This window comes from Hypanus sabinus, chromosome X1, assembly GCF_030144855.1.
Source record: "Hypanus sabinus isolate sHypSab1 chromosome X1, sHypSab1.hap1, whole genome shotgun sequence".
Classification (NCBI taxonomy): domain Eukaryota; kingdom Metazoa; phylum Chordata; class Chondrichthyes; order Myliobatiformes; family Dasyatidae; genus Hypanus; species Hypanus sabinus.
Genome location: NC_082738.1, coordinates 32588266 through 32612309, shown reverse-complemented (window position 1 = coordinate 32612309; position 24044 = coordinate 32588266). Strand labels below are relative to the sequence as shown.

At 49.2% G+C, this 24044-nt stretch overlaps 1 protein-coding gene across 1 annotated transcript in view; it reads left to right on the top strand.

Moving 5' to 3' along the window:
* Positions 1–24044, top strand: part of LOC132384773 (low-density lipoprotein receptor-related protein 1-like) — a 337602-nt gene that overhangs the window by 107167 nt on the left and 206391 nt on the right. The window contains 3 exon segments of the mRNA XM_059956253.1: positions 7560–7697; positions 19766–19885; positions 23710–23838. Of these exon segments, the coding sequence (XP_059812236.1) occupies positions 7560–7697; positions 19766–19885; positions 23710–23838 (387 nt within the window).

Here is a 24044-nt window from a genome sequence, read left to right as displayed (position 1 = left end):
ACAAACATTGAATCTGTACAGTTACAGTGTGTGACCCTCACCCTGAATAACAGTGACTCTGTACAGTTACAGTGAGTGACCATCACCCCAAATAAACAGTGACTCTGTTCAGATACACAGGGAGTGACACTCACCCTGAATAAACACTGACTCTGTACTGTTACAGTGAGTGACTCTCACACTGAATAAACAGTGACTCTGTACAGTTACACAGTGAGTGACCCTCACCCTGAATAAACAGTGACTCTGTACAGTTACACAGTGAGTGACCCTCACCCTGAATAAACAGTGACTCTGTACAGTTACACAGTGAGTGACCCTCACCCTGAATAAACAGTGACTCTGTACAGTGACACAGTGAGTGACCGTCACCCTGAATAAACAGTGACTCTGTACAGTTACACAGTGAGTGACCATCACCCTGAATAAACAGTGACTCTGTACAGTTACACAGTGACTGACCCTCACCCTGAATAAACAGTGACTCTGTACAGTTACACAGTGAGTGACCCTCACCCTGAATAAACAGTGACTCTGTACAGTTGCACAGTGAGTGACCCTCAACCTGAATAAACAGTGACTTTGTACAGTTACACAGTGAGTGACCATCACCCTGAATAAACAGTGACTCTGTACAGTTACACAGTGATTGACCGTCACCTTGAATAAACAGTGACTCTGTACACTTGCACAGTGAGTGACCCTCACCCTGAATGAACCGTGACCCTCTAGAGTTACAGTAAGTGACCCACACACTGAATAAACAGTGACTCTGTACAGTTACACAGTGACTGACCCTCACCCTGAATGAACAGTGACTCTGTACAGTTACACAGTGAGTGACCCTCACACTGAATAAACAGTGACTCTGTACAGTTACACAGTGACTGACCCTCACCCTGAATAAACAGTGACTCTGTACAGTTACACAGTGACTGACCCTCACCCTGAATAAACAGAGACTCTGTACAGTTACACAGTGAGTGACCCTCACCCTGAATAAACAGTGACTCTGTACAGTTACACAGTGAGAGACCCCCGCCCTAAATAAATAGTGACTCTGTATAGTTACAGTGAGTGACCCTCACCCTGAATAAACAGTGACACTGTACAGTTACAGTGAGTGACCCTCACCCTGAATAAACAGTGACTCTGTAGTTAGAGTGAGTGACCCTCACCCTAAATAAACAGTGACTCTGTACAGTTACACAGTGAGTGACTCTCACCCTGAATAAACAGTGACTGTACAGTTACACAGTGAGTGACTCTCACCCTGAATAAACAGTGACTCTGTACAGTTACACAGTGACGGACCCTCACCGTGAATAAACACTGACTCTGTACAGTTACAGTGAGTGACCCTCACCCTGAATAAACAGTGACTCTGTAGTTACAGTGAGTGACCCTCACCCTAAATAAACAGTGACTCTGTACAGTTACACAGTGAGTGACCCTCACCCTGAATAAACAGTGACTCTGTAGTTAGAGTGAGTGACCCTCACCCTAAATAAACAGTGACTCTGTACAGTTACACAGTGAGTGACCCTCACCCTGAATAAACAGTGACTCTGTAGTTAGAGTGAGTGACCCTCATCCTAAATAAACAGTGACTCTGTACAGTTACACTGTGAGTGACTCTCACCCTGAATAAACAGTGACTGTACAGTTAGAGTGAGTGACCCTCACCCTAAATAAACAGTGACTCTGTACAGTTACACAGTGAGTGACTCTCACCCTGAATAAACAGTGACTCTGTACAGTTACACAGTGAGTGACTCTCACCCTGAATAAACAGTGGCTCTGTACAGTTACACCATGTGTAACCCTCACCCTGAATAAACAGTGACTCTGTACAGTTACACAGTGAGTGACCCTCACCCTGAATAAACAGTGACTCTGTACAGTTGCACAGTGAGTGACCCTCAACCTGAATAAACAGTGACTTTGTACAGTTACACAGTGAGTGACCATCACCCTGAATAAACAGTGACTCTGTACAGTTACACAGTGATTGACCGTCACCTTGAATAAACAGTGACTCTGTACACTTGCACAGTGAGTGACCCTCACCCTGAATGAACTGTGACCCTCTAGAGTTACAGTAAGTGACCCTCACACTGAATAAACAGTGACTCTGTACAGTTACACAGTGACTGACCCTCACCCTGAATAAACAGTGACTCTGTACAGTTACACAGTGAGTGACCCTCACACTGAATAAACAGTGACTCTGTACAGTTACACGGTGAATGACCATCACCCTGAATAAACAGTGACTCTGTACAGTTACACAGTGAGTGACCCTGAACCTGAATAAACAGTGACTCTGTTCAGTTACACAGTGAGTGACCCTCACCCTGAATAAACAGTGACTCAGTACAGTTACACAGTGAGTGACCCTCACCCTGAATAAACAGTGACTCTGTACAGTTACACAGTGAGTGACCCTCACCCTGAATAAACAGTGACTCTGTACAGTTACACAGTGAATGACCGTCACCCTGAATAAACTGTGACTCTGTACAGTTACACAGAGTGACCCTCACCCTGAATAAACAGAGACTCTGTACAGTTACACAGTGAGTGACCCTCACCCTGAATAAACAGTGACTCTGTACAGTTACACAGTGAGTGACCCTCACCCTGAATAAACAGTGACTCTGTACAGTTATACAGTGATTGATCGTCACCCTGAAAAAAAAGTGACTCTGTACAGTTACAGTGAGTGACCGTCACCCTGAATAAACAGAGACTCTGTGTAGTTACACAGTGAGTGACCGTCACCCTGAATAAACAGTGACTCTGTCCAGTTACACAGCGTGACCCACATCCTGAATAAACAGTGACTCTGTACAGTTACACAGTGAGTGACCGTCACCCTGAATAAACAGTGACTCTGTACAGTTACACAGTGACTGACCCTCACCCTGAATAAACAGTGACTCTGTACAGTTACACAGTGAGTGACCCTCACCCTGAATAAACAGAGACTCTGTACAGTTACACAGTGACTGACCCTTACCCTGAATAAACAGTGACTCTGTACAGTTACACAGTGATTGATCGTCACCCTGAAAAAAAAGTGACTCTGTACAGTTACACAGTGAGTGACCGTCACCCTGAATAAACAGTGACTCTGTACAGTTACACAGCGTGACCCACATCCTGAATAAACAGTGACTCTGTACAGTTACACAGTGAGTGACCGTCACCCTGAATAAACAGTGACTCTGTACAGTTACACAGTGACTGACCCTCACCCTGAATAAACAGTGACTCTGTACAGTTACAGTGAGTGACCCTCACCCTGAATAAACATTGACTGTACAGTTACACAGTGAGTGACCCTCACCCTGAATAAACAGTGACTCTGTCCAGTTACACAGTGAGTGACTGTCACTCTGAATAAACAGTGACTCTGTACAGTTACAGTGAGTGACCATCACCCCGAATAAACAGTGACTCTGTACAGTTACACAGTGAGTGACCATCACCCCGAATAAACAGTGACTCTGTACAGTTACACAATGTGTAACACTCACCCTGAATAAACAGTGACTCTGTATAGCTACACAGTGACTGACTTTAACGTTTACACAAATAATTCTCTTGTCTAAGAAAGTCAAGTATTTTTGGTCCTACCTTCTTTGCATGTAAATTTCTACATGTGAATGGAGTGCATTTGTGGAATGGTGTGTAATTGCCTTGAAAATTGTATTTCTCTTCATTGTTGGCAGTCTACACTATCTGTAACAAGCAGTGCTTGAGGTGTGGAGGTTGTTGTATGGCAAGCTCAGTGTGAGGGCTAATTTGCAGGGGGAATGTGTCTGTCCAGGCTGGAAGGTGAGAACGGAGTTGGACTGAGTCAGAACTGGAGTGAACTGTGGAGCACAGTCAGTATTATACCTTTGATCTGGGTGGATTCATCTGTTGTGAGCACAGACAATGTGTGCAGGTTTCGGAAGAACTGGGCGCAGGGCCGCAGATGACAATGCCTGTTTTAACTTGTAAGGAAAATGCAGTTAGATGTGTGGACATGAAATTGCACTTTGACATATAAGGCTTCATGTTAGTTTCCCTTCCCCTGTCCCCACCGACCCCTTCCCCTCCCTCTCTCCCCTCCCTCTCTCCCCTCTCTCTCATGTTCTCCCTCACTGACTCCCTGTGTACACTCTATTTCTCTCTCTCTCTTCCCCTGAAGCAGCAGCTTCTGTTTTCCTGTTATTGTGGTGGCGTTTGCACCGTTCTGTTTCTCTTTATTTTACTGTCTCCGTAACTAAAACCGTTTCTTGTATTTTATTTGTTCTTACTACCTTTATGTATTTACGTATGGCAGAATATCTCGAGATGGCATATAAAACAGAAGATTTTCATTGTGACAATCGGAACGCAACGCAACACCAATATCTAAAAGCTTCTTAAGCACCTCTGTTTTATTTGCACCTGCCACCATTCTTGGCATCACATTCTAGGCACCCTATACTCTGTCTCAATATAAACTTGGTGCTCACATCTCCTTTTAACTTTCTGCTCTCACCTGAAATGCATCTGCTCTGGTATTAGTCTTTTCTCCCTGGAGATAGATTCTGACCGTTTGTCCTGCCTATGCCTCGACTGCTGAGTTCGTCTTGCAGATAGTTGCTCCAGATTCCAATGTCTGCAGTCTGTCTACCTCAGATTTAAACAGTGAATGGCAGCGTGCTTTGGAGTGGATGTCACTCTCAAATTTGACTGAACAAGTTCCCCGTAGTGGCTCTTGCACTTTATTGTCTGCCTGCTCTGCAGTTTCTCTATAACTGTTACACTTTATTCTGCATTTTGTTATTGTTATACCTTGTTCTACCTCAATGTATTGACATGGTGATGTGGTGTGGATGGCAAGCTAAATAAAATTTTTTACTTCTCTATGTTTTGGTTCTTGTGGTGACTATAAAACTGTGGTCTATCCACATCTGGAGTATTGGATTCATTTCTATCACCCCATTGCAGGAAGGGTGTGGGGGCTTTGGAGTGGGTGCAGAAGAAATTCAACAGGATGCTGCCTGGATTAGAAGGAGTGAGCTACAAGGAGAGGTGGGGAAATTTAGGTTGTTTTCTCTGGAGTGGTGGAGGCTGAGGGGAGATTGATGGAACCTGAAAAATGTGATAAGTGGAAGGGATCAGAATCATAATTAGAATGAGAATCTGCATTTATGTCAGGTTTTTTCTGTAAGACTTAGGAGTTCCTTATACACTAAAGATGGAAAATTGTTCTCCCAATCTACCCTGTTGTGGCCCTTCATCTTATTGTCTGACTGCACTGCACTTTCTCTGCAACTAACTATATTTTGCATTGGGACGGTATGGAGGAGATTCACTCTGTGTCTGACCCTGGGAGTGTGTGATGGGACAGTGTGGAGGGAAATTCACTCTGTGTCTGACCCCGGGACTGTGTGATGGGACGGTGTGGAGGGAGATTCACTCTGTGTCTGACCCTGGGAGTGTGTGATGGGACGGTGTGGAGGGAGATTCACTTTGTGTCTGAACCTGGGAGTGTGTGATGGGACAGTGTGGAGGGAGATTCACTCTGTGTCTGACCCTGGGAGTGTGTGATGGGACGGTGTGGAGGGAGATTCACTCTGTGTCTGACCCTGGGAGTCTGTGATGGGACAGTGTGGAGGGAGATTCACTTTGTGTCTGAACCTGGGAGTGTGTGATGTGACGGTGTGGAGGGAGATTCACTCTGTGTCTGACCATGGGAGTGTGTGATGGGACGGTGTGGAGGGAGATTCACTCAGTGTCTGACCCTGGGAGTGTGTGATGGGACAGTGTGGAGGGAGATTCACTCTGTGTATGACCCTGGGAGTGTGTGATGGGACAGTGTGGAGGGAGATTCACTCTGTGTCTGACCCTGGGAGTGTGTGATGGGACAGTGTGGAGGGAGATTCACTCTGTGTCTGACCCTGGGAGTGTGTGATGGGACAGTGTGGAGGGAGATTCACTCTGTCTCACCCTGGGAGTGTGTGATGGGACAGTGAGGACGCAGCATCACTCTGTGTCTGACCCTGGGAGTGTGTGATGGGACAGTGTGGAGGGAGATTCACTCTGAGTCTGACCCCGGGAGTGTGTGATAGTGTGGAGGGAGATTCACTCAGTGTCTGACCCTGGGTTTGTGTGACAGAAAAAAATCGGAGAGATAATCTTTGAAGCATCAAAAGAAATCATTGATACCATTAAATATTGCAGATTAAATGTAGCATTATGCTATGTGACTTATTGTCCCTTGTGAATGTTGGGGTGAGCTGCCTCCTTGAATCAGTGCAAACAGACTCTATGGCGATGGTGTCGTTGCTGAGGGTGTTTGTTGGTTTATGCTCATACTGAGCAGAAGCAGGCCCTTCAGCCCAATTTGTCCTGCAGACCATGTTAGGCATCTAAGTTGGTCCGCTTTCTCCACATTTGGCTCATATTCCAGCATGTTGTTTGTATGTATATGTCCAGGTGCTATTTCAATATTCCTGCATCAGAAATTGGTTGATTATTGTCATGTACTGAGATACAGTGGAAAGCTTGCCTTCCATACTGATCATACAGATCAGATCATCACACAGTACTTTGAGGTGGAACAAAGTAAAACAATAACAGAATGTCGAATATACTGACCACTCTGTATATGAAAAATTTGCAGCTCAGCTCCTTTAAATCTCTTCCCGCTCACCTTAAAGCTATGCTCACTGTTTTTGTCTCCCCACTTGGAGGGATAAGACTTCATGTCATCACCTTTACTATGCCCCTCATAATTTTATGCACTTTTATGTGATCACCCCTCATTCTCCTATGCTTATGTACCTTGCCAAGAAATAATAACTCAGGACCTTGATTCCTGGCAAAAATTTTCTAAATCTTTTCAATTTCCAGCTTACTCACATCATTCCTATAACAACAGACAAACTTTGTTGGTTTTGTTGAAGAAGTATACTGGAACAAAATAAAAATTGCTGTCAGTTGCAATATAAGAAATGAACACTGATGGGTGTTCTATCGACTTCTCCTTCCTGAAGACACTTTTAGTCTCTTCGTCTTGCTACCGTTGAGTGCAAAGTTGTTCTTATCACACCACTCAACCAGCTGATCTTTATCACTCCTGTACACCTCCTAGTCACCATCTGAGACTCTGCCAACTACACTGAGTTTATGGATGCCAAACATTTGTGGATGTGGAGATGCGCCAGTGTTGATTGTCAGTGAGGAGGAGATATTATTTCCAATCAGCACAGACTGAGGCCTCCTGATAAGGAAGTCTGGGAAGAGGGAGGTGCAGCTCTAGATTTGGAGCTTGTTGATTAGAACTGAGGGGATGATGGTATTGAATGCTGAGCTGTGAATAGTAAACAGTGGTCTGACTGCACGCTGTACTTCTGCTGTGACCCCATCAGCATCTTATTCTACTGCAATATAACATCTGTCACTTGACTGATGAAGGGAAGAAAGGGCGCGTCACGAGGGGGAGAGTAAATGTTTAGTTCATGGAATGTTGTTTTCACAGAGTCACATCCCAATCTGTTGTATTTTTTTTCCAGGTCCACACCAGTCTGCCTTCAAGTGTGCTGTGAATGAATACCAGTGTCTTGGGACGGAACTCTGTATCCCGATGAGTAAGCTGTGTGATGGAGTTCGAGACTGCTCGGATGGTTATGATGAAGGACCTCATTGCAGAGGTGTGTACACCCAGGGAGTGTGTGATCTGATGGTGTAGACTGGTTGATGGAACAGTGCAGAACATGTGATGGGACGGTGTGGAGGGAGATTCACTCTGTGTCTGACACTGGGAGTGTGTGATGGGACGGTGTGGAGGGAGATTCACTCTGTGTCTGACCTTGGGAGTGTCTGATGGGACGGTGTGAAGGGAGATTCACTCTGTGTCTGACCCTCGGAGTGTGTGATGGGACGGTGTGGAGGGAGATTCACTCTGTGTCTGACCCCGGGAGTGTGTGATGGGACAGTCTGGAGGGAGATTCACTCTGTGTCTGACCCTGGGAGTGAGTGATGGGACAGTGTGTAGGGATATTCACTCTATGTTCGACCCCGGGAGTGTGTGATGGGACAGTGTGGAGGGAGATTCATTCTGTGTCTGACCCCGGGAGTGTGTGATGGGACAGTGTGGAGGGAGATTCACTCTGTGTCTGACCCTGGGAGTGAGTGATGGCATGGTGTGGAGGGAGTTGCACTCTGTGTCTTATCCTGTGAGTGTGTGATGGGACATTGTGGTGGGAGCTTCACTCTGTGTCTGTCACCGGGAGTGTGTGATGGGAGGGTGTGGAGGGAGTTTCACTCTGTGTCTGACCCTGGGAGTGTATGATGGGATGGTGTGGAGGGAGTTGCACTCTGTGTCTGACCCTGGGAGTGTGTGATGGGACAGTGTGAAGGGACATTCACTCTGTGTCTGACACTGGGAGTGTGTGATGGGACGGTGTGGAGGGAGATTCACTCTGTGTCTGACCCTGGGAGAGTGTGATGGGACAGTGTGGAGGGAGATTCACTCTGTGTCTGACCCTGGGAGTGTGTGATGGGATGGTGTGGAGGGAGATCCACTCTGTGTCTGACCCTGGGAGTGTGTGATGGGACAGTGTGCAGGGACATTCACTCTGTGTCTGACACTGGGAGTGTGTGATGGGACAGTGTGGAGGGAGATTCACTCTGTGTCTGACCCTGGGAGAGTGTGATGGGACAGTGTGGAGGGAGATTCACTCTGTGTCTGACCCTGGGAGTGTGTGATGGGACGGTGTGGAGGGAGATCCACTCTGTGTCTGACCCTGGGAGTGTGTGATGGGACAGTGTGGAGGGAGATTCACTCTGTGTCTGATCCCGGGAGTGTGTGATGGGATGGTGTGGAGGGAGCTTCAGTCTGTGTCTGACACCGGGAGTGTGTGATGGGACGGTGTGGAGGGAGATTCACTCTGAGTCTGATTCTGGGAATGTTTGATGGGACATTGTGGAGGGCGATTCACTCTGTGTCTGCCCCCGGGAGTGTGTGATGGGACGGTGTGGAGGGAGATTCACTCTGTGCCTGACCCTGGGAGTGTGTGATGGAACATTGTGGTGGCAGATTCACTCTGTGTCTGACACTGGGAGTGTGTGATGGGACGGTGTGGAGGGAGATTCACTCTTTGTCTGATCCCGGGAGTGTGTGATGGGATGGTGTGGAGGGAGCTTCTGTCTGTGTCTGACACCGGGAGTGTGTGATGGGACGGTGTGGAGGGAGATTCACTCTGTGTCTGACCCTTTGAGTGTCTGATGGGACAGTGTGGAGGGAGATTCACTCTGTGTCTGACCCTGGGAGAGTGTGATGGGACGGGGTCCAGGGAGATTCACTCTGTGTCTGACCCTGGGAGAGTGTGATGGGACGGGGTGCAGGGAGATTCACTCTGTGTCTGACCCCAGAAGTGTGTGATGAGAGTGTGGAGGGAGATTCACTCTGTGCCTGACCCTGTGAGTGTGTGTTGGGACAGTGTGGAGGGAGATTCACTCTGTGTCTGACCCTGGGAGTGTGTGATGGGACAGTGTGGAGGGAGATTCACTCTGTGTCTGATCCCGGGAGTGTGTGATGGGATGGTGTGGAGGGAGCTTCAGTCTGTGTCTGACACCGGGATTGTGTGATGGGACGGTGTGGAGGGAGATTCACTCTGTGTCTGATTCTGGGAATGTTTGATGGGACATTGTGGAGGGCGATTCACTCTGTGTCTGCCCCCGGGAGTGTGTGATGGGACGGTGTGGAGGGAGATTCACTCTGTTTCTGACCCTGGGAGTGTGTGATGGGACGGTGTGGAGGGAGATTTACTCTGTGTCTGACCCTGGGAGTGTGTGATGGGACAGTGTGAAGGGACATTCACTCTGTGTCTGACACTGGGAGTGTGTGATTGGACGGTGTGGAGGGAGATTCACTCTGTGTCTGATCCTGGGAGTGTGTGATGGGATGTTGTGGAGGGAGCTTCAGTCTGTGTCTGACACCGGGAGTGTGTGATGGGACGGTTTGGAGGGAGATTCACTCTGTGTCTGACCCCGGGAGTGTGTGATGAGAGTGTGGAGGGAGATTCACTCTGTGCCTGACCCTGTGAGTGTGTGATGGAACATTGTGGTGGCAGATTCACTCTGTGTCTGACACTGGGAGAGTGTGATGGGACGGGGTCCAGGGAGATTCACTCTGTGTCTGACCCTGGGAGAGTGTGATGGGACGGGGTGCAGGGAGATTCACTCTGTGTCTGACCCCAGGAGTGTGTGATGAGAGTGTGGAGGGAGATTCACTCTGTGCCTGACCCTGTGAGTGTGTGTTGGGACAGTGTGGAGGGAGATTCACTCTGTGTCTGACCCTGGGAGTGTGTGATGGGACAGTGTGGAGGGAGATTCACTGTCTGTCTGACCCTGGGAGTGTGTGATGGGACGGTGTGGAGGGAGCTTCACTCTCTGTCAGATCCCGGGAGTGTGTGATGGGACAGTGTGGAGGGAGATTCACTCTGTGTCTGACCCTGGGAGTGTGTGATGGGACGGGGTGCAGGGAGATTCACTTTGTGTCTGACCCCGGGAGTGTGTGATGAGAGTGTGGAGGGAGATTCACTCTGTGCCTGACCCTGTGAGTGTGTGATGGGACATTGTGGTGGCAGATTCACTCTGTGTCTGACACCCGGAGTGTGTGATGGGATGGTATGAAAGGAGCTTCGCCGTCACCTCCTATTAAAATTTGATCAGGAACTACACACTTTTCTCCGGGAATTAGGTCATGATTTTTGGTAATTACATCACCATATCCTGAGTTCTCAAAAAGATTATGGCAGATCCTGCCTTTTTCCAATATCCGTTAATTATCCTGCTCTGCAAAAATCTATCTCACTGTGTCTTATATATATTTAATGAAGTACTCTCTACTGCTTTTCTAGGCAGAGAATTCCAGAGTTTCACTACTCTCTGGGAAAAAGTTTTCCTTATCTCCATCGAAATCTATTCCCTTGAGGTTGTGTCCCCAAGTTCTTGTCTCACTCACTAGTGGAAACCGCTTTCTTGCCTCTATCTGAACTATCCTGTACATAATATTCCATGAAGCAAAAAAAAACTCCAAATTTAGCAGCACATGATAATAAACCTGATTCTGTTTCTATTAGATTGCCTCTCATTCTTCTGAATTTCAGTGAGCATAGTCCCATTTGACTCGACTTCTCCTCGTAGGCGAACCCCCTCATTTCCCTAATCAACCTGGTGAACCTCCTCTTCCTCACTTTTAAGGGTAGTATATTGTTGGCAGCTGTGTTAATTACCCTCTGGGGGAGGGGCATCTGAGCGTTGGGTGTAAGAGATGGGCGCGTTGGATGGTGGTGAAGTTCGAATGGCCTTGAGTCTATGAGTCAAGTTATCTTGCAGCTGTATAAAGCTGCTGAAGCTGCAGTCCTGGTCGCCCCATTACAGGAAGGGTGTGGGGACTTTGGTGAGAGTATATGACAGATGTTACCTGGTTTAGAGGGCATGAGCTATAAGAAGAATTGAACAAACTTGGGTTGTTTTCTCTGGATAGTGGAGGCTGAGGGGAGACCTGAGAGAGGATTCCTTAGAGTAGAATCTTTTCAAATACTGGGGGCGGGGGTGTGGTGGTTAAAGTTGAAAAGGAGAAAATTTGAAGGAAATCTGTGGATCAAGTTCTGGGAACGGAGTGTTAAGTTCTTGGAATGGAGGTGGTGAAAGCAACTGCGGGAATGATATTCCAGAATTCTTTGAGACAAGCAGATGAATAGGCAGGGAATGGAGGGACATGTACCATGTGCAGGCAGATTGGAGTTGGTTTAATTTGGCATCATGTATTGCACGAATGTGGTGCGCTGAAGGTGCCATTCCTTGTTAGCCATTTCAGCCCTGGAAAAATGCCTCTGACTATCCACACGATCAATGCCTCTCATCATCTTGTACCTGTACACCTCTATCAGGTCACCTCTCATCCTCCATTGCTCCAAGGAGAAAAGGCCGAGTTCACTCAACCTATTCTCATAGGGCATGCTCCCCAATCCAGGCAATATCCTTGTAAATCTCCTTTGCTCCCTTTCTATGGTTTCTACATCCTTCCTGTAGTGAGGCGACCAGAACTGAGCACAGTACTCCAAGTGGGGTCTGACCAGGGTCCTATATAGCTGCAACATTACCTCTCTTAAACTCAATCCCACGATTGATGAAGGCCAATACACCATACGCCTTCTTAGCCACAGAGTCAAGCTGTGCAGCTGCTTTGAGTGTCCTATGGACTCGGACCCCAAGATCCCTCTGATCCTCCACACTGCCAAGAGTTTTACCATCAATACTATATTCTGCCATCATATTTGACCTACCAAAATGAACCACTTCACACTTAACTGGGTTGAACATCATTTGCCACTTCTCAGCCCAGTTTTTCATCCTATCATTGTCCCGCTGTAACCTCTGACAGCCCTCCACACTATCCACAACACCTCCTACCTTTGTGTCATCAGCAAACTTACTCACACACATTCTTACACTTCCCCATCCAGGTCATTTATAAAAATCACGAAGAGTAAGGGTCCCAGAACAGATCCCTGAGGCACTCCACTGGTGACTGGTGACTGACCTCCATGCAGAATATGACCTGTCTACAACCACTCTTTGCCTTCTGTGGACAAGCCAGTTCTGGATCCACAATGCAATGTCCCCTTGGATCCTATGCCTCCTTACTTTCTCGATAAGCCTTGCATGGGGTACCTTATCAAATGCTTCGCTGAAATCCAAATACACTACATCTATATCATTCATCAACGTGTTTAGTCACATGCTCAAAAAAGTTTTATCAGGCTCGTAAGGCACGACCTGCCCTTAACAAAGCTATGCTGACTAATCATATCATACCTCTCCAAATGTTCATAAATCCTGCCTCTCAGGATCTTCTCCATCAACTTACCAACCACTGAGGTAAGATTCACTGGTCTATAATTTCCTGGGCTATCTCTACTCCCTTTCTTGAATAATGGAACAACATTCGCAACCCTCTAATCCTCCGGAATCTCTCCCGTCCCCATTGATGATGCAAAGATCATCGCCAGAGGCTCAGCAATCTCCTCCCTCACCTCCCACAGTAGCCTGAGGTACATTTCGTCTGGTCCTGGTGACTTATCCAACTTGATGCTTTCCAAAAGCTCCAGTACATCCTCTTTCTTAATATCTATATGCTCAAACCTTTCAGTCTGCTGTAAGTCGTCACTACAATCACCAAGATCCTTTTCCATAGTGAATACTGAAGTAAAGTATTCATTAAGTACCTCTGCTATTTCCTCCGGTTCCATACACACTTTCCCACTGTCACACTTGATTGGTCCTATTCTTTCATGTCTTATCCTCTTGCTCTTCACAAACTTGTAGAATGCCTTGGGGATTTTGCTTAATCCTGCTCGCCAAGGCCTTCTCATGGCCCCATCAGGCTCTCCTAATTTCCTTCTTAAGCTCCATCCTGCTAGCCTTATAATCTTCTAGATCTCTAACATTACCTAGCTCTCTGAACCTTTTATAAACTTTTATTCTTGACTAGGTTTATTACAGCATTTGTGCACCATGGATCCTGTACCCCACCATACCTTCCCTGTCTCATTGGAATGTACCTATGCAGAACTCCACACAAATATCCCCTGAACATTTGCCACATTTCTTCTGTACTTTTCCCTGAAAGCATCTCTTTCCAAGTTAAGCTTCCAGTTTCCTGCCTGATCACTTCATAATTCTCCTTACTCCAATTAAATGCTTTTCTAACTAGTCTGTTCCTATCTCTCTCCAATGCTATTGTAAAGGAGATTGAATTATGATCACTGTCTCCCAAATTCTCTCCCACTGAGAGATCTGACATCTGACCAGGTTCATTTCCCAATACCAGATCAAGTACAGCCTCTCCTCTTGTTATTACACCTTTCCAGGGTCGGTTTCCCTATCTGCTCCTGGATGTCCCTATTACTACCAGGTGGTCTATAAAAAACAACCAGTAGAGTTATTGACCTCTTCCTGTTCCTGACTTCCACGCACAGAGACTCTGTAGACAATCCCTCCATGACTTCCTCCATTTCTGCAGCTGTGACACTCTCTGATCAGCAGTGCCACGCCCCCACCTCTTTTGCCTCCCTCCCTGTTCTCTCTGAAACATCTAAAGCCTGGCACTCTAAGTAACCATTCCTGTCCCTGAGCCATCCAAGTCTCTGTAATGGCCACCACATCATAGCTCCAAGTACTGATCCACACTCTAAGCACATCCGCTTTGTGCACAGTACTCCTTGCATTAAAATAGACACATCTCAACCCTTCGGTCTGAGTGCGTCCCTTCTCTATCACCTGCCTATCCTCCCTCTCGCACTGTCTACAAGCTTGCTCTATTTGTGAGCCAACCTCCTCTTCCCCAGTCTCTTCAGTTCAGTTCCCAACCCCCAACAATTCTAGTTTAAGCTCTCTCCAGTAGCCTTAGTAAGCCTCCCCGCCAGGATATTGGTCCCCCTGGGATTCAAGTGCAACTCGTCCTTTTTGTACAGGTCACACTTGCCCCAAAAGAGGTCCCAAGGATCCAGAATTCTGAACCCCTGCCTCCTGCTCAAATCCCTCAGCCGTGCATTTATCCTCCAGCTCATTCTATTCCTATACTCACTGTCGCGTGGCACAGGCAGTAATCCTGAGATTACTACCTTTGCAGTCCTGCTTCTCAACTTCTTTCCTAACTCCCTGTAGTCTTTTTTCAGGACCTCTTCCCTTTCCCTACCTATGTCATTAGTACCAATATGTATCACGACCTCTGGCTGTTCTCCATTCCACCGCAGGATATTTTGGACGCAATCTGAAACATCCGGGATCCTGGCACCTGGGAGGCAAACTACCATCCGAGTTTCCTGAGTCCACAGAATCACCTGTCTGACTCCCTAACTGTAGAGTCCCCTATCACTACTGCCTTCCTCTTCCTTTCCCTACCCTTCTGAGCCACAGGGTCAGACTCTGTGCCAGAGGCACGGCCACTGCTGCTTCCCCCAGGTAGGCTGTTCCCTCCTCCCAACAGTACTCAAACAGGAGTACTTATTGACATGGGGTACAGCCACTGGTGTACTCTCTAGTACCTGACTCTTCCCCTTCCCCCTCCTGACTGTGACCCACTTGTCTGTCTCCCATGACCCCGGTGTGACCACCTGCCTATAACTCCTTTCTATCACCTCCTCACTCTCCCTGACCAGGCAAAGGTCATCGAGCTGCATCTCCAGTTCCCTAACTCGGTCCTTCAGGAGCTGCAGCTCGACACACCTGGTGCAGATATGGCTGTTCGGGAGGCTGGGAGACTCCAGGACCTCCCACATCTGACACCGAGCACAAAAAACTGGCCTCCCACACATACTACTTCCTGTCCACAATTAACACATCTTTTTTTTCTGTTGAAGTGGAAGTGCAGGGTGCTGAGGCAGCAATTGTACCAAACGGAAAAAAGTTAGGCTCTGCCAGCAACTCCTCTAACAGAGATTGTGTCTTCCGACACTTATGAGTCATTTCAATTTGGAACCTTATTCTCCCCCCCCCCGCATTTGGCTGTCTGTGATTTCAAAGAGGTCTGTATCAACACTGCCTTTCTGCTGACTACCATGCTTTTCCTTAGGAACACGCCTAAGCAGTAGTGTCATAGAAGATGGAAACAGGCCTTCTGGTCCATATAGTCAATGCTGAAACTTCTTTACGCAGTGGGTGAGCTGCTAGTCAAAGTGGTAGATGCGGGTTCGACTGTAATAGTTAAGAAAACTTTGGATTAGTACATGGATGGGAGTGGTTTGGGGGGTATGCTTCAGATGCAGGTAAATGTGACTAGAGAGTAGATTGGGTTGGCACAGAGTTGATGGGCCGAAGGACCTTATTCTGTGACCAGGATTCCAGCTGAACTCATCCCATTTGCTTGTGTTTGTCCCATATCCCTGTAAACCTTTATTATCCATGTACCTATCCAACTGTCTTTTAAATGTCATTCAATGTACCTGTCGCAACCATTTTCTCTGTAAGCTTGTTCCATATATTGACCATCCTCTCATGCCCTCTAGATCTTGATTCCCCAACCTTGGGAGGGGGGTGGGGAAGACTGTGTATCCACCCTAGCGACGATCCTTGTGATTTTTGTACACTTCTATAAGGTCAGCACTTAGTCCCCTACCCTCAAAGAAACAAGTGTCCCAACTTGCTCATCCTCTTTCTGTTACTCAGTCCCTTGACAATAGACAGTAGGTGCAGGAGTAGGTCATTTGGCTCTTTGAGCCAGCACCGCCATTCACTGTGATCATGCACAATCAGTACCCCGTTCCTGCCTTCTCCCCATATCCCTTGACTCAGCTATCTTTAAGAGCTCTATCTAACTCTTTCTTGAAAGCATCCAGAGAATTGGCCTCCACTGCCTTCTGAGGCAGAGCATTCCATAGATCCACAACTGAAAGGTGTAAAGACTATTTTCTCAGCAGGTAGCGAATTCAGAAGTGGGTGTTGCAAAGCAACTTGGGAGTCCTAGTGCAGGATACCCCAAAGGTTAACTTGCAGGTTGAGTCGGTGAAAAGAAGGCAAAGGCAATGTTAGCATTCATTTTCAGAGGATTAGAATACAAAAATAAGGATGTAATGCTGAGGCTTGGTAAGGCATTGGCATTGGTCAGATAGCTGTTGGGATACTGTGAGCAATGTTGGGCTGTGTACTTAAGGAAAGATGTTCCCGAAGAGGGTCCAAAGGAGGTTCATCAGAACGGTGTTGGGAATGAAAGGCTTGACATAAGAGGAATGTTTGATGTCTCTGGGCCTGTACTTGATGGAGTTCAGCAGGATGAGGGAGGAGGGGATCTCATTGATATTTCCCAGATGCTGAAAAGCCTGAAGAGATCAGATGTGGAGAGGACGTCTCCATCAGTGGGAGAGTCCACAAAATGAGGGCACAGCCTCTGAATGAGGGGATGTCCCTTTAGAACTAGGATGAGGAGGCATTTCTTCAGCCAGAGATTGGTGAATCTGTGGGATTCAGTGCGACAGCGGGTGATGGAAGCCAAGCCATTGGGTATGTTTAAGGTAGAGCTTGATGGTTCTTGATCAGTAAATGGATTGAAGGTTACAATGAGAAGGTGGGAGAACAGGCTTGTGAGAGAAAAGAAATGAGCCATAGTTGAATGTGGCAGCAGACTAATGGGCTGATGGTCTAATTCTGCTCTGATATTTTACAGATAGATGATCCCAATTGTTGATCCCAAAGTAAGTTAACAGTAGAATTACAAATGCACAGATATGCAAATATTAGAAGAGAAATAATAAAGACTAAAAAATAAGTTACCTTAAAAGTAAGATGTACAAGATTCACAAGTCAAAGATTACAAGATTTATGGACTTGCCTTAGATCCCTTTAAACCTTTCCTGTCCATGAATCTGACCAAGTGTCTTTTAACTGATGTAATGGTGCCCACCTTTACCAATTCCTTGACAGCTCATTCCATATACTCACCAGGGTATAAAAACATGTCCCTTAGGTTCCTTTTCAACTGTTCCCCTCACATCTGTGGCCTCCAGGTTTAGTCTCCTGTAACCTGGGAGAGGTTGGGGGGGGGGGGGGATTGAGATTGTGACTATCTGCTTTTTCTCTACCCCTTGTTTCACTCCAGGGTAAACAGTCCAAGTCTGTCTAGTCTGGGCAACACCCTGGTGAATCATTTCTGCACCTTCCCCAGCTTAGTCACAGTCACTGTATAGCTGGGCGACTAGAATACTCCCATGTGCTGCCTTGCCAATGAACTGTACTGCTGCACTAAGACGTCCCAACACCTGGACTCGATGTCCAGACTGATGATGGCCAATGTATCAGGAGCCACCTTCATGACCCTTGTCTACCCGTGTGATGAGGTGCAAGTGACCCTCCACCAAATCCCACATGATGGATCCTCATGTGGAATCTGGACTCTGTAGTAACGAGATGCAACCTCCCCTCTGATGAACATACAGAGTTCAGCACAGGAGCAGTACATTTGTCCCACAGTGTTGTGCTGAACTCATCAGATCCCTAACTAAATTGATCCCTTCTGGCTACGCAGTGTCCATATCCCTCCATTCCTTTGAACTGACATTGCAAAGAAGGGTCTCGGCCCAAAATGTTAACTGTTTATTCATTTGCATGGATGCTTCCTGACCTGCTGAGTTCTTCCAGCATTTTGTGTGTGTTGCTCTGGATTTCCAGTATCTGCAGACTTTGTCATGTTTATCCTTTGAACTTATCCACTTCTCACCTTAGATGCTTGCTCTCTGGTATTAAATATTTCCATCCTGGGGAAAGGTACCAGCTGTCAGCCTCCAGCACTCCAGAGAGAAAGAAAAAAACAAGTTTATCCAACCTCTCCTTCTAGCTCATGTCCTCTAAACCAGGCAGCATCCTTGTGAACCTCTTCTGCACCCTCTCCAAAGCACCTGCACCTTTTCTGGTAGCATGGTGACCAAAACAGAATGCAATACGTTAGAGGCGGACTAGCCAGACTATTATAATTTACCAGCTCTTGAACTCGTTGCCTGGACTAATAATGACAAGTGTGCCGTACGCCTTCTTTACCACCCTGTCAACCTGTACAGCCACTTTCATGGAGGAAGGCACTTGAACTCCAAGATCCCTCTGCTCATCAATACTATTGAGGATCCTGCTGTTAACAGTGTGCTGTTCCTCTTCTTCTGTGGAATCTCCTACCTGAGTGGAGAAGAAATGTCCAAGATGGGATTGAGAATATTGAGGCCTTGCCCTTCCGGATGTGTAGGGAATAACCCTACAGCCCTTTGAGTTCACCCACCTATACCAATCCCATTTCATTCCGCTCCCTTTCCTATTGACATCACACCAGGTTCTACCTCACACACAAACTGGGGAGGGGACAGGGCACATTTCCAGCAGCCAGTTAACTTGCTGACCCTGCACATGGTTGGGATGTGGAAGGAAACCAGAGCATCCGGCAGAAGTCCACAGAGTCACAGGGAGAATGTACAAATTTCTCATACAGCAACACATAATCCTAGGTAATTTCACAGATAAGTATATGTTTGGCACAGCATTTCGGGCCAAAGGGCCTGTATTGTGCTGTAGGTTTTCTGTGTTTCTTTACAGAACACTGAAGGTCAGGGTCAAACTAGTGTCTGTGGAGCTGGGAGGCACTGGTTCTACCAATGTGTTAATGTGCTCCCCTTCATTTCCTCTGGCAGTCTCTGTCAAGGAATTGAATTGTCAAACACGTCTTTTGCTGGACAGCAACAAGTTTTCTCCTCACCATGCCCTGATTGGCTTCACCTACATTTCACACTGCCTTAGTAAAGCAGAATCAAAGACCCCACTCACCCCGGACATTCTCTCTTCTCCCCTTCTCCCGTTGGGCAGAAGATACAAAAGCCCGAAAGCACACACCACCAGGCTCAAGCTTCTGCCTCACTGTTATAAGACTTTTGGACAGTAGTATAATAAAATGGACTCTTAACCTCACAGTTTATCTTGGTGCAGCCCTGGCACCTGATTGTCAACCTGCATTGCACTTTCTCTGTTTTCCCTTGTACAACCTCAATGAAATGACCTGTATATTTTCATCATGCCTTGTAGTGCAGCACATCACTCCCTCCTTGCTGTCTCTTCTTGCAGCGAGGCGCTTCTCCTTACTGACAACTCTCTCCTCCCCTACTCCCCACCCTGCCCCAGTGGCCTTGTGTTAATGCTTAGGACTGACCTGTTGCTTTTCTCCATGTCTCCTGTGCAGAAGGTGCAGAGAACTGCACCCGGCTCGGTTGCCAGCACCGATGTGCTGTTACCCACGCCGGAGCAGTCTGTTACTGCAACACCTCATACGCCTTGGCTGAAGATGGAACAATCTGCAAGGGTAAGGGAGCAGGGCTGTAAGCTGAAGAAGCTATGGGTCAGACCAGGGACAAGCAAAATGGAACTGGGCACAGTGCTCCAGTGTGGGTCTGATCCAGAGAGAGGGAAATGGGAACTGTGCACAGTGCCCCAGTGAGGGTCTGACTCAGGGATAGGGAGATGGGAACTGTGCACGGTGCTCCCGGTATTGGTCTCACCCAGGGATAGGGAGATGGGAACTGTGCACGGTGCTCCCGGTGTGGGTCTGACCCAGGGATAGGGAGACGGGAACTTTGCACGGTGCTGCCAGTGTGGGTTTGACCCAGGGATAGAGGGATGGGAACTGAGCACGGTGCTCCCGGTGTGGGTCTGACCCAGAGATGGGGAGATGGGAACTGTGCACAGGGCTCCCGGTGTGGGTCCGACCCGGGAATGGGGAGACAGGAACTGTGCACGGTGCTCCTGGTGTGGGCTTGACCCAGGGATAAGGAGATTGGAACTGTACATCGTGCTCTTGGTGTGGGTCTGATACAGAGATAGGGAGATGGGAACTGTGCACGGCGCTCCCGGTGTGGGTCTGACACAGGGATAGGGAGATGGGAACTGTGCACGGTACTCCCGGTGTGGGTCTGACCCAGGGATAGGGAGACGGGAACTGTGCATGGTGCTCCAGATGTGGGTCTGACACAGGGATTGGGAGATTGGAACTGTACACAGTGCTCCTGGTGTGGGTCTGACCCAGGGATGGGGAGATGAGAACTGTGCACGGGGCTCCTGGTGTGGGTCTGACCCGGGAATGGGGAGACAGGAACTGTGCACTGTGCTCCTGGTGTGGGCTTGACCCAGGGATGGGGAGACGGGAACTGTGCATCGTGCTCTCAGTGTGGGTCTGATACAGGGATAGGGAGACGGGAACTGTGCATGGTGATCTCGGTGTGGGACTGACACAGGGATAGGGAGATGGGAACTGTCCATGGTGCTCCCGGTGTGGGATTGACCCAGGAATGGGGAGATGGGAACTGTGCACGGTACTCCCGGTGTGGGTCTGACCCAGGGATAGGGAGACGGGAACTGTGCACGGTGCTCCCTGTGTGGGTCTGACCCAGGGATAGGGAGATGGGAACTGTGCACGGTGCTCCTGGTGTGGGTTTGACCCAGGGATAGGGAGTTGGGAACTGTGCACGATGCTCCCGGTGTGGGTTTGACCCAGGGATAGGGAGATGGGAACTGTGCATGGTGCTCCCAGTGTGGGTCTGACCCAGGGATAGGGAGACGGGAACTGTGCACAGTGCTCCAGTGTGGGTCTGACCCAGGGATAGGGAGACGGGAACTGTGCACGGTGCTCCCGGTGTGGGTCTGACCCAGGGATAGGGAGATGGGAACTGTGCACGGTGCTCCCGGTGTGGGTCTGACCCAGGGATAGGGAGATGGGAACTGTGCACGGTGCTCCCGGTATGGGTCTGACCCAGGGATAGGGAGACGGGAACTGTGCACAGTGCTCCCGGTGTGGGTCTGACCCAGGAATAGGGAGATGGGAACTGTGCACGGTGCTCCCGGTGTGGGTCTGACCCAGGGATAGGGAGATGGGAACTGTGCACGGTGCTCCCGGTGTGGGTCTGACCCAGGGATAGGGAGACGGGAACTGTGCACGGTGCTCCCGGTGTGGGTTTGACCCAGGGATAGGGAGATGGGAACTGTGCATGGTGCTCCCAGTGTGGGTCTGACCCAGGGATAGGGAGACGGGAACTGTGCACAGTGCTCCAGTGTGGGTCTGACCCAGGGATAGGGAGACGGGAACTGTGCACGGTGCTCCCGGTGTGGGTCTGACCCAGGGATAGGGAGATGGGAACTGTGCACGGTGCTCCCGGTGTGGGTCTGACCCAGGGATAGGGAGATGGGAACTGTGCACGGTGCTCCCGGTATGGGTCTGACCCAGGGATAGGGAGACGGGAACTGTGCACAGTGCTCCCGGTGTGGGTCTGACCCAGGAATAGGGAGATGGGAACTGTGCACGGTGCTCCCGGTGTGGGTCTGACCCAGGGATAGGGAGATGGGAACTGTGCACGGTGCTCCCGGTGTGGGTCTGACCCAGGGATAGGGAGACGGGAACTGTGCACGGTGCTCCCGGTGTGGGTCTGACCCAGGGATAGGGAGATGGGAACTGTGCACGGTGCTCCCGGTGTGGGTCTGACCCAGGAATAGGGAGATGGGAACTGTGCACGGTGCTCCCGGTGTGGGTCTGACCCAGGGATAGGGAGATGGGAACTGTGCACGGTGCTCCCGGTGTGGGTCTGACCCAGGAATAGGGAGATGGGAACTGTGCATGGTGCTCCCGGTGTGGGTCTGACCCAGGGATAGGGAGACGGGAACTGTGCACGGTGCTCCCGGTGTGGGTCTGACCCAGGAATAGGGAGATGGGAACTGTGCACGGTGCTCCCGGTGTGGGTCTGACCCAGGGATAGGGAGATGGGAACTGTGTACGGTGCTCCTGGTGTGGGTCTGACCCAGGGATAGGGAGATGGGAACTGTGCACGGTGCTCCTGGTGTGGGTCTGAACCAGGGATAGGGAGACGGGAACTGTGCACGATGATCCTGGTGTGGGTTTGACCCAGGGATAGGGAGATGGGAACTGTGCACGATGCTCCCGGTGTGGGTCTGACCCAGGGATAGGGAGATGGGAACTGTGCACGGTGCTCCTGGTGTGGGTTTGACCCAGGGATAGGGAGACGGGAACTGTGCACAGTGCTCCAGTGTGGGTCTGACCCAGGGATAGGGAGATGGGAACGGTGCATGGTGCACCCGGTGTGGGTCTGACCCAGGGATAGGGAGATGGGAACTGTGCACGATGCTCCCGGTGTGGGTTTGACCCAGGGATAGGGAGATGGTAACTGTACAGGGTGCTCCCAGTGTGGGCTTGACCCAAGGATAGGGAGATGGTAACTGTACAGGGTGCTCCCGGTGTGGATCTGACCCAGGGATAGGGAGACAGGAACTGTGCATGATGCTCCCGGTGTGGGTGTGACCCAGGGATAGGGAGATGGGAACTGTGCATGATGCTCCTGGTGTGGGTCTGACCCAGGGATAGGGAGACGGGAACTGTGCACGGTGCTCCCGGTGTGGGTGTGACCCAGGGATAGGGAGACGGGAATTGTAAATGGTGCTCCCGGTGTGGGTCTGACCCAGGGATAGGGAGACGGGAATTGTAAATGGTGCTCCCAGTGTGGGCTTGACCCAGGGATAGGAAGATGGTAACTGTACAGGGTGCTCCCGGTGTGGATCTGACCCGGGAATAGGGAGACAGGAACTGTGTACGGTGCTCCCGGTGTGGGTCTGACCCAGGGATAGGGAGACGGGAACTGTGCACGGTGCTCCCGGTGTGGGACTGACCCAGGTATAGGGAGACAGGAACTGTGCACGGTGATCCCGGTGTGGGACTGACCCAGGTATAGGGAGACAGGAACTGTGCACGGTGATCCCGGTGTGTGTCTGACCCAGGGATTGGGATATGGGAACTGTGTACGGTGCTCCTGGTGTGTGTCTGACCCAGAGATAGGGAGACGGGAACTGTGCACGGTGCTCCCGGTGTGGGTCTGACCCAGGGATAGGGTGATGGGAACTGTGCATGAAGCTCCCGGTGTGGGTCTGACCCAGGGATAGGGACACTGGAACCATGTATTGTGCTCCCGGTGCGGGTGTGACCCAGAGGGCTAGAGGATTTAAAGAGAGTTGGAACTGGGCTCATTCTTAGTGACATTGAAGTATCAGGAATTCTGACCTTTTGGACATTGGCTGACTGGAGTTTCACTACACTTGATCTAATGCAGAGCCATTTCTTCTTGAATACAGATTTTGATGAATGTACTATCTACGGGACCTGCAGTCAGACTTGTACCAACACAGAGGGCTCCTACACATGCAGCTGTGTGGAAGGGTACCTTCTGCAGCCAGATAACAAGTCGTGTAAGGCAAAAAATGGTAAGAAATTGCTCAACAGCTAGTCTTTTGTTGGATTCTTGTGTGTGAGGCATACCCTTCCCTTCCCGTTCGCCTGCTGTGTTCAGACGGGAGTCACCCTGCCTACCCCTTGTTGCTCTTTGCCCTCCTCTTGCACCTCCCACCTCCACTGGTTATGGTGTGTGTGTGTGTGTTTGCCTGCTGCATGCGCATGGGAGAGAGAGAGC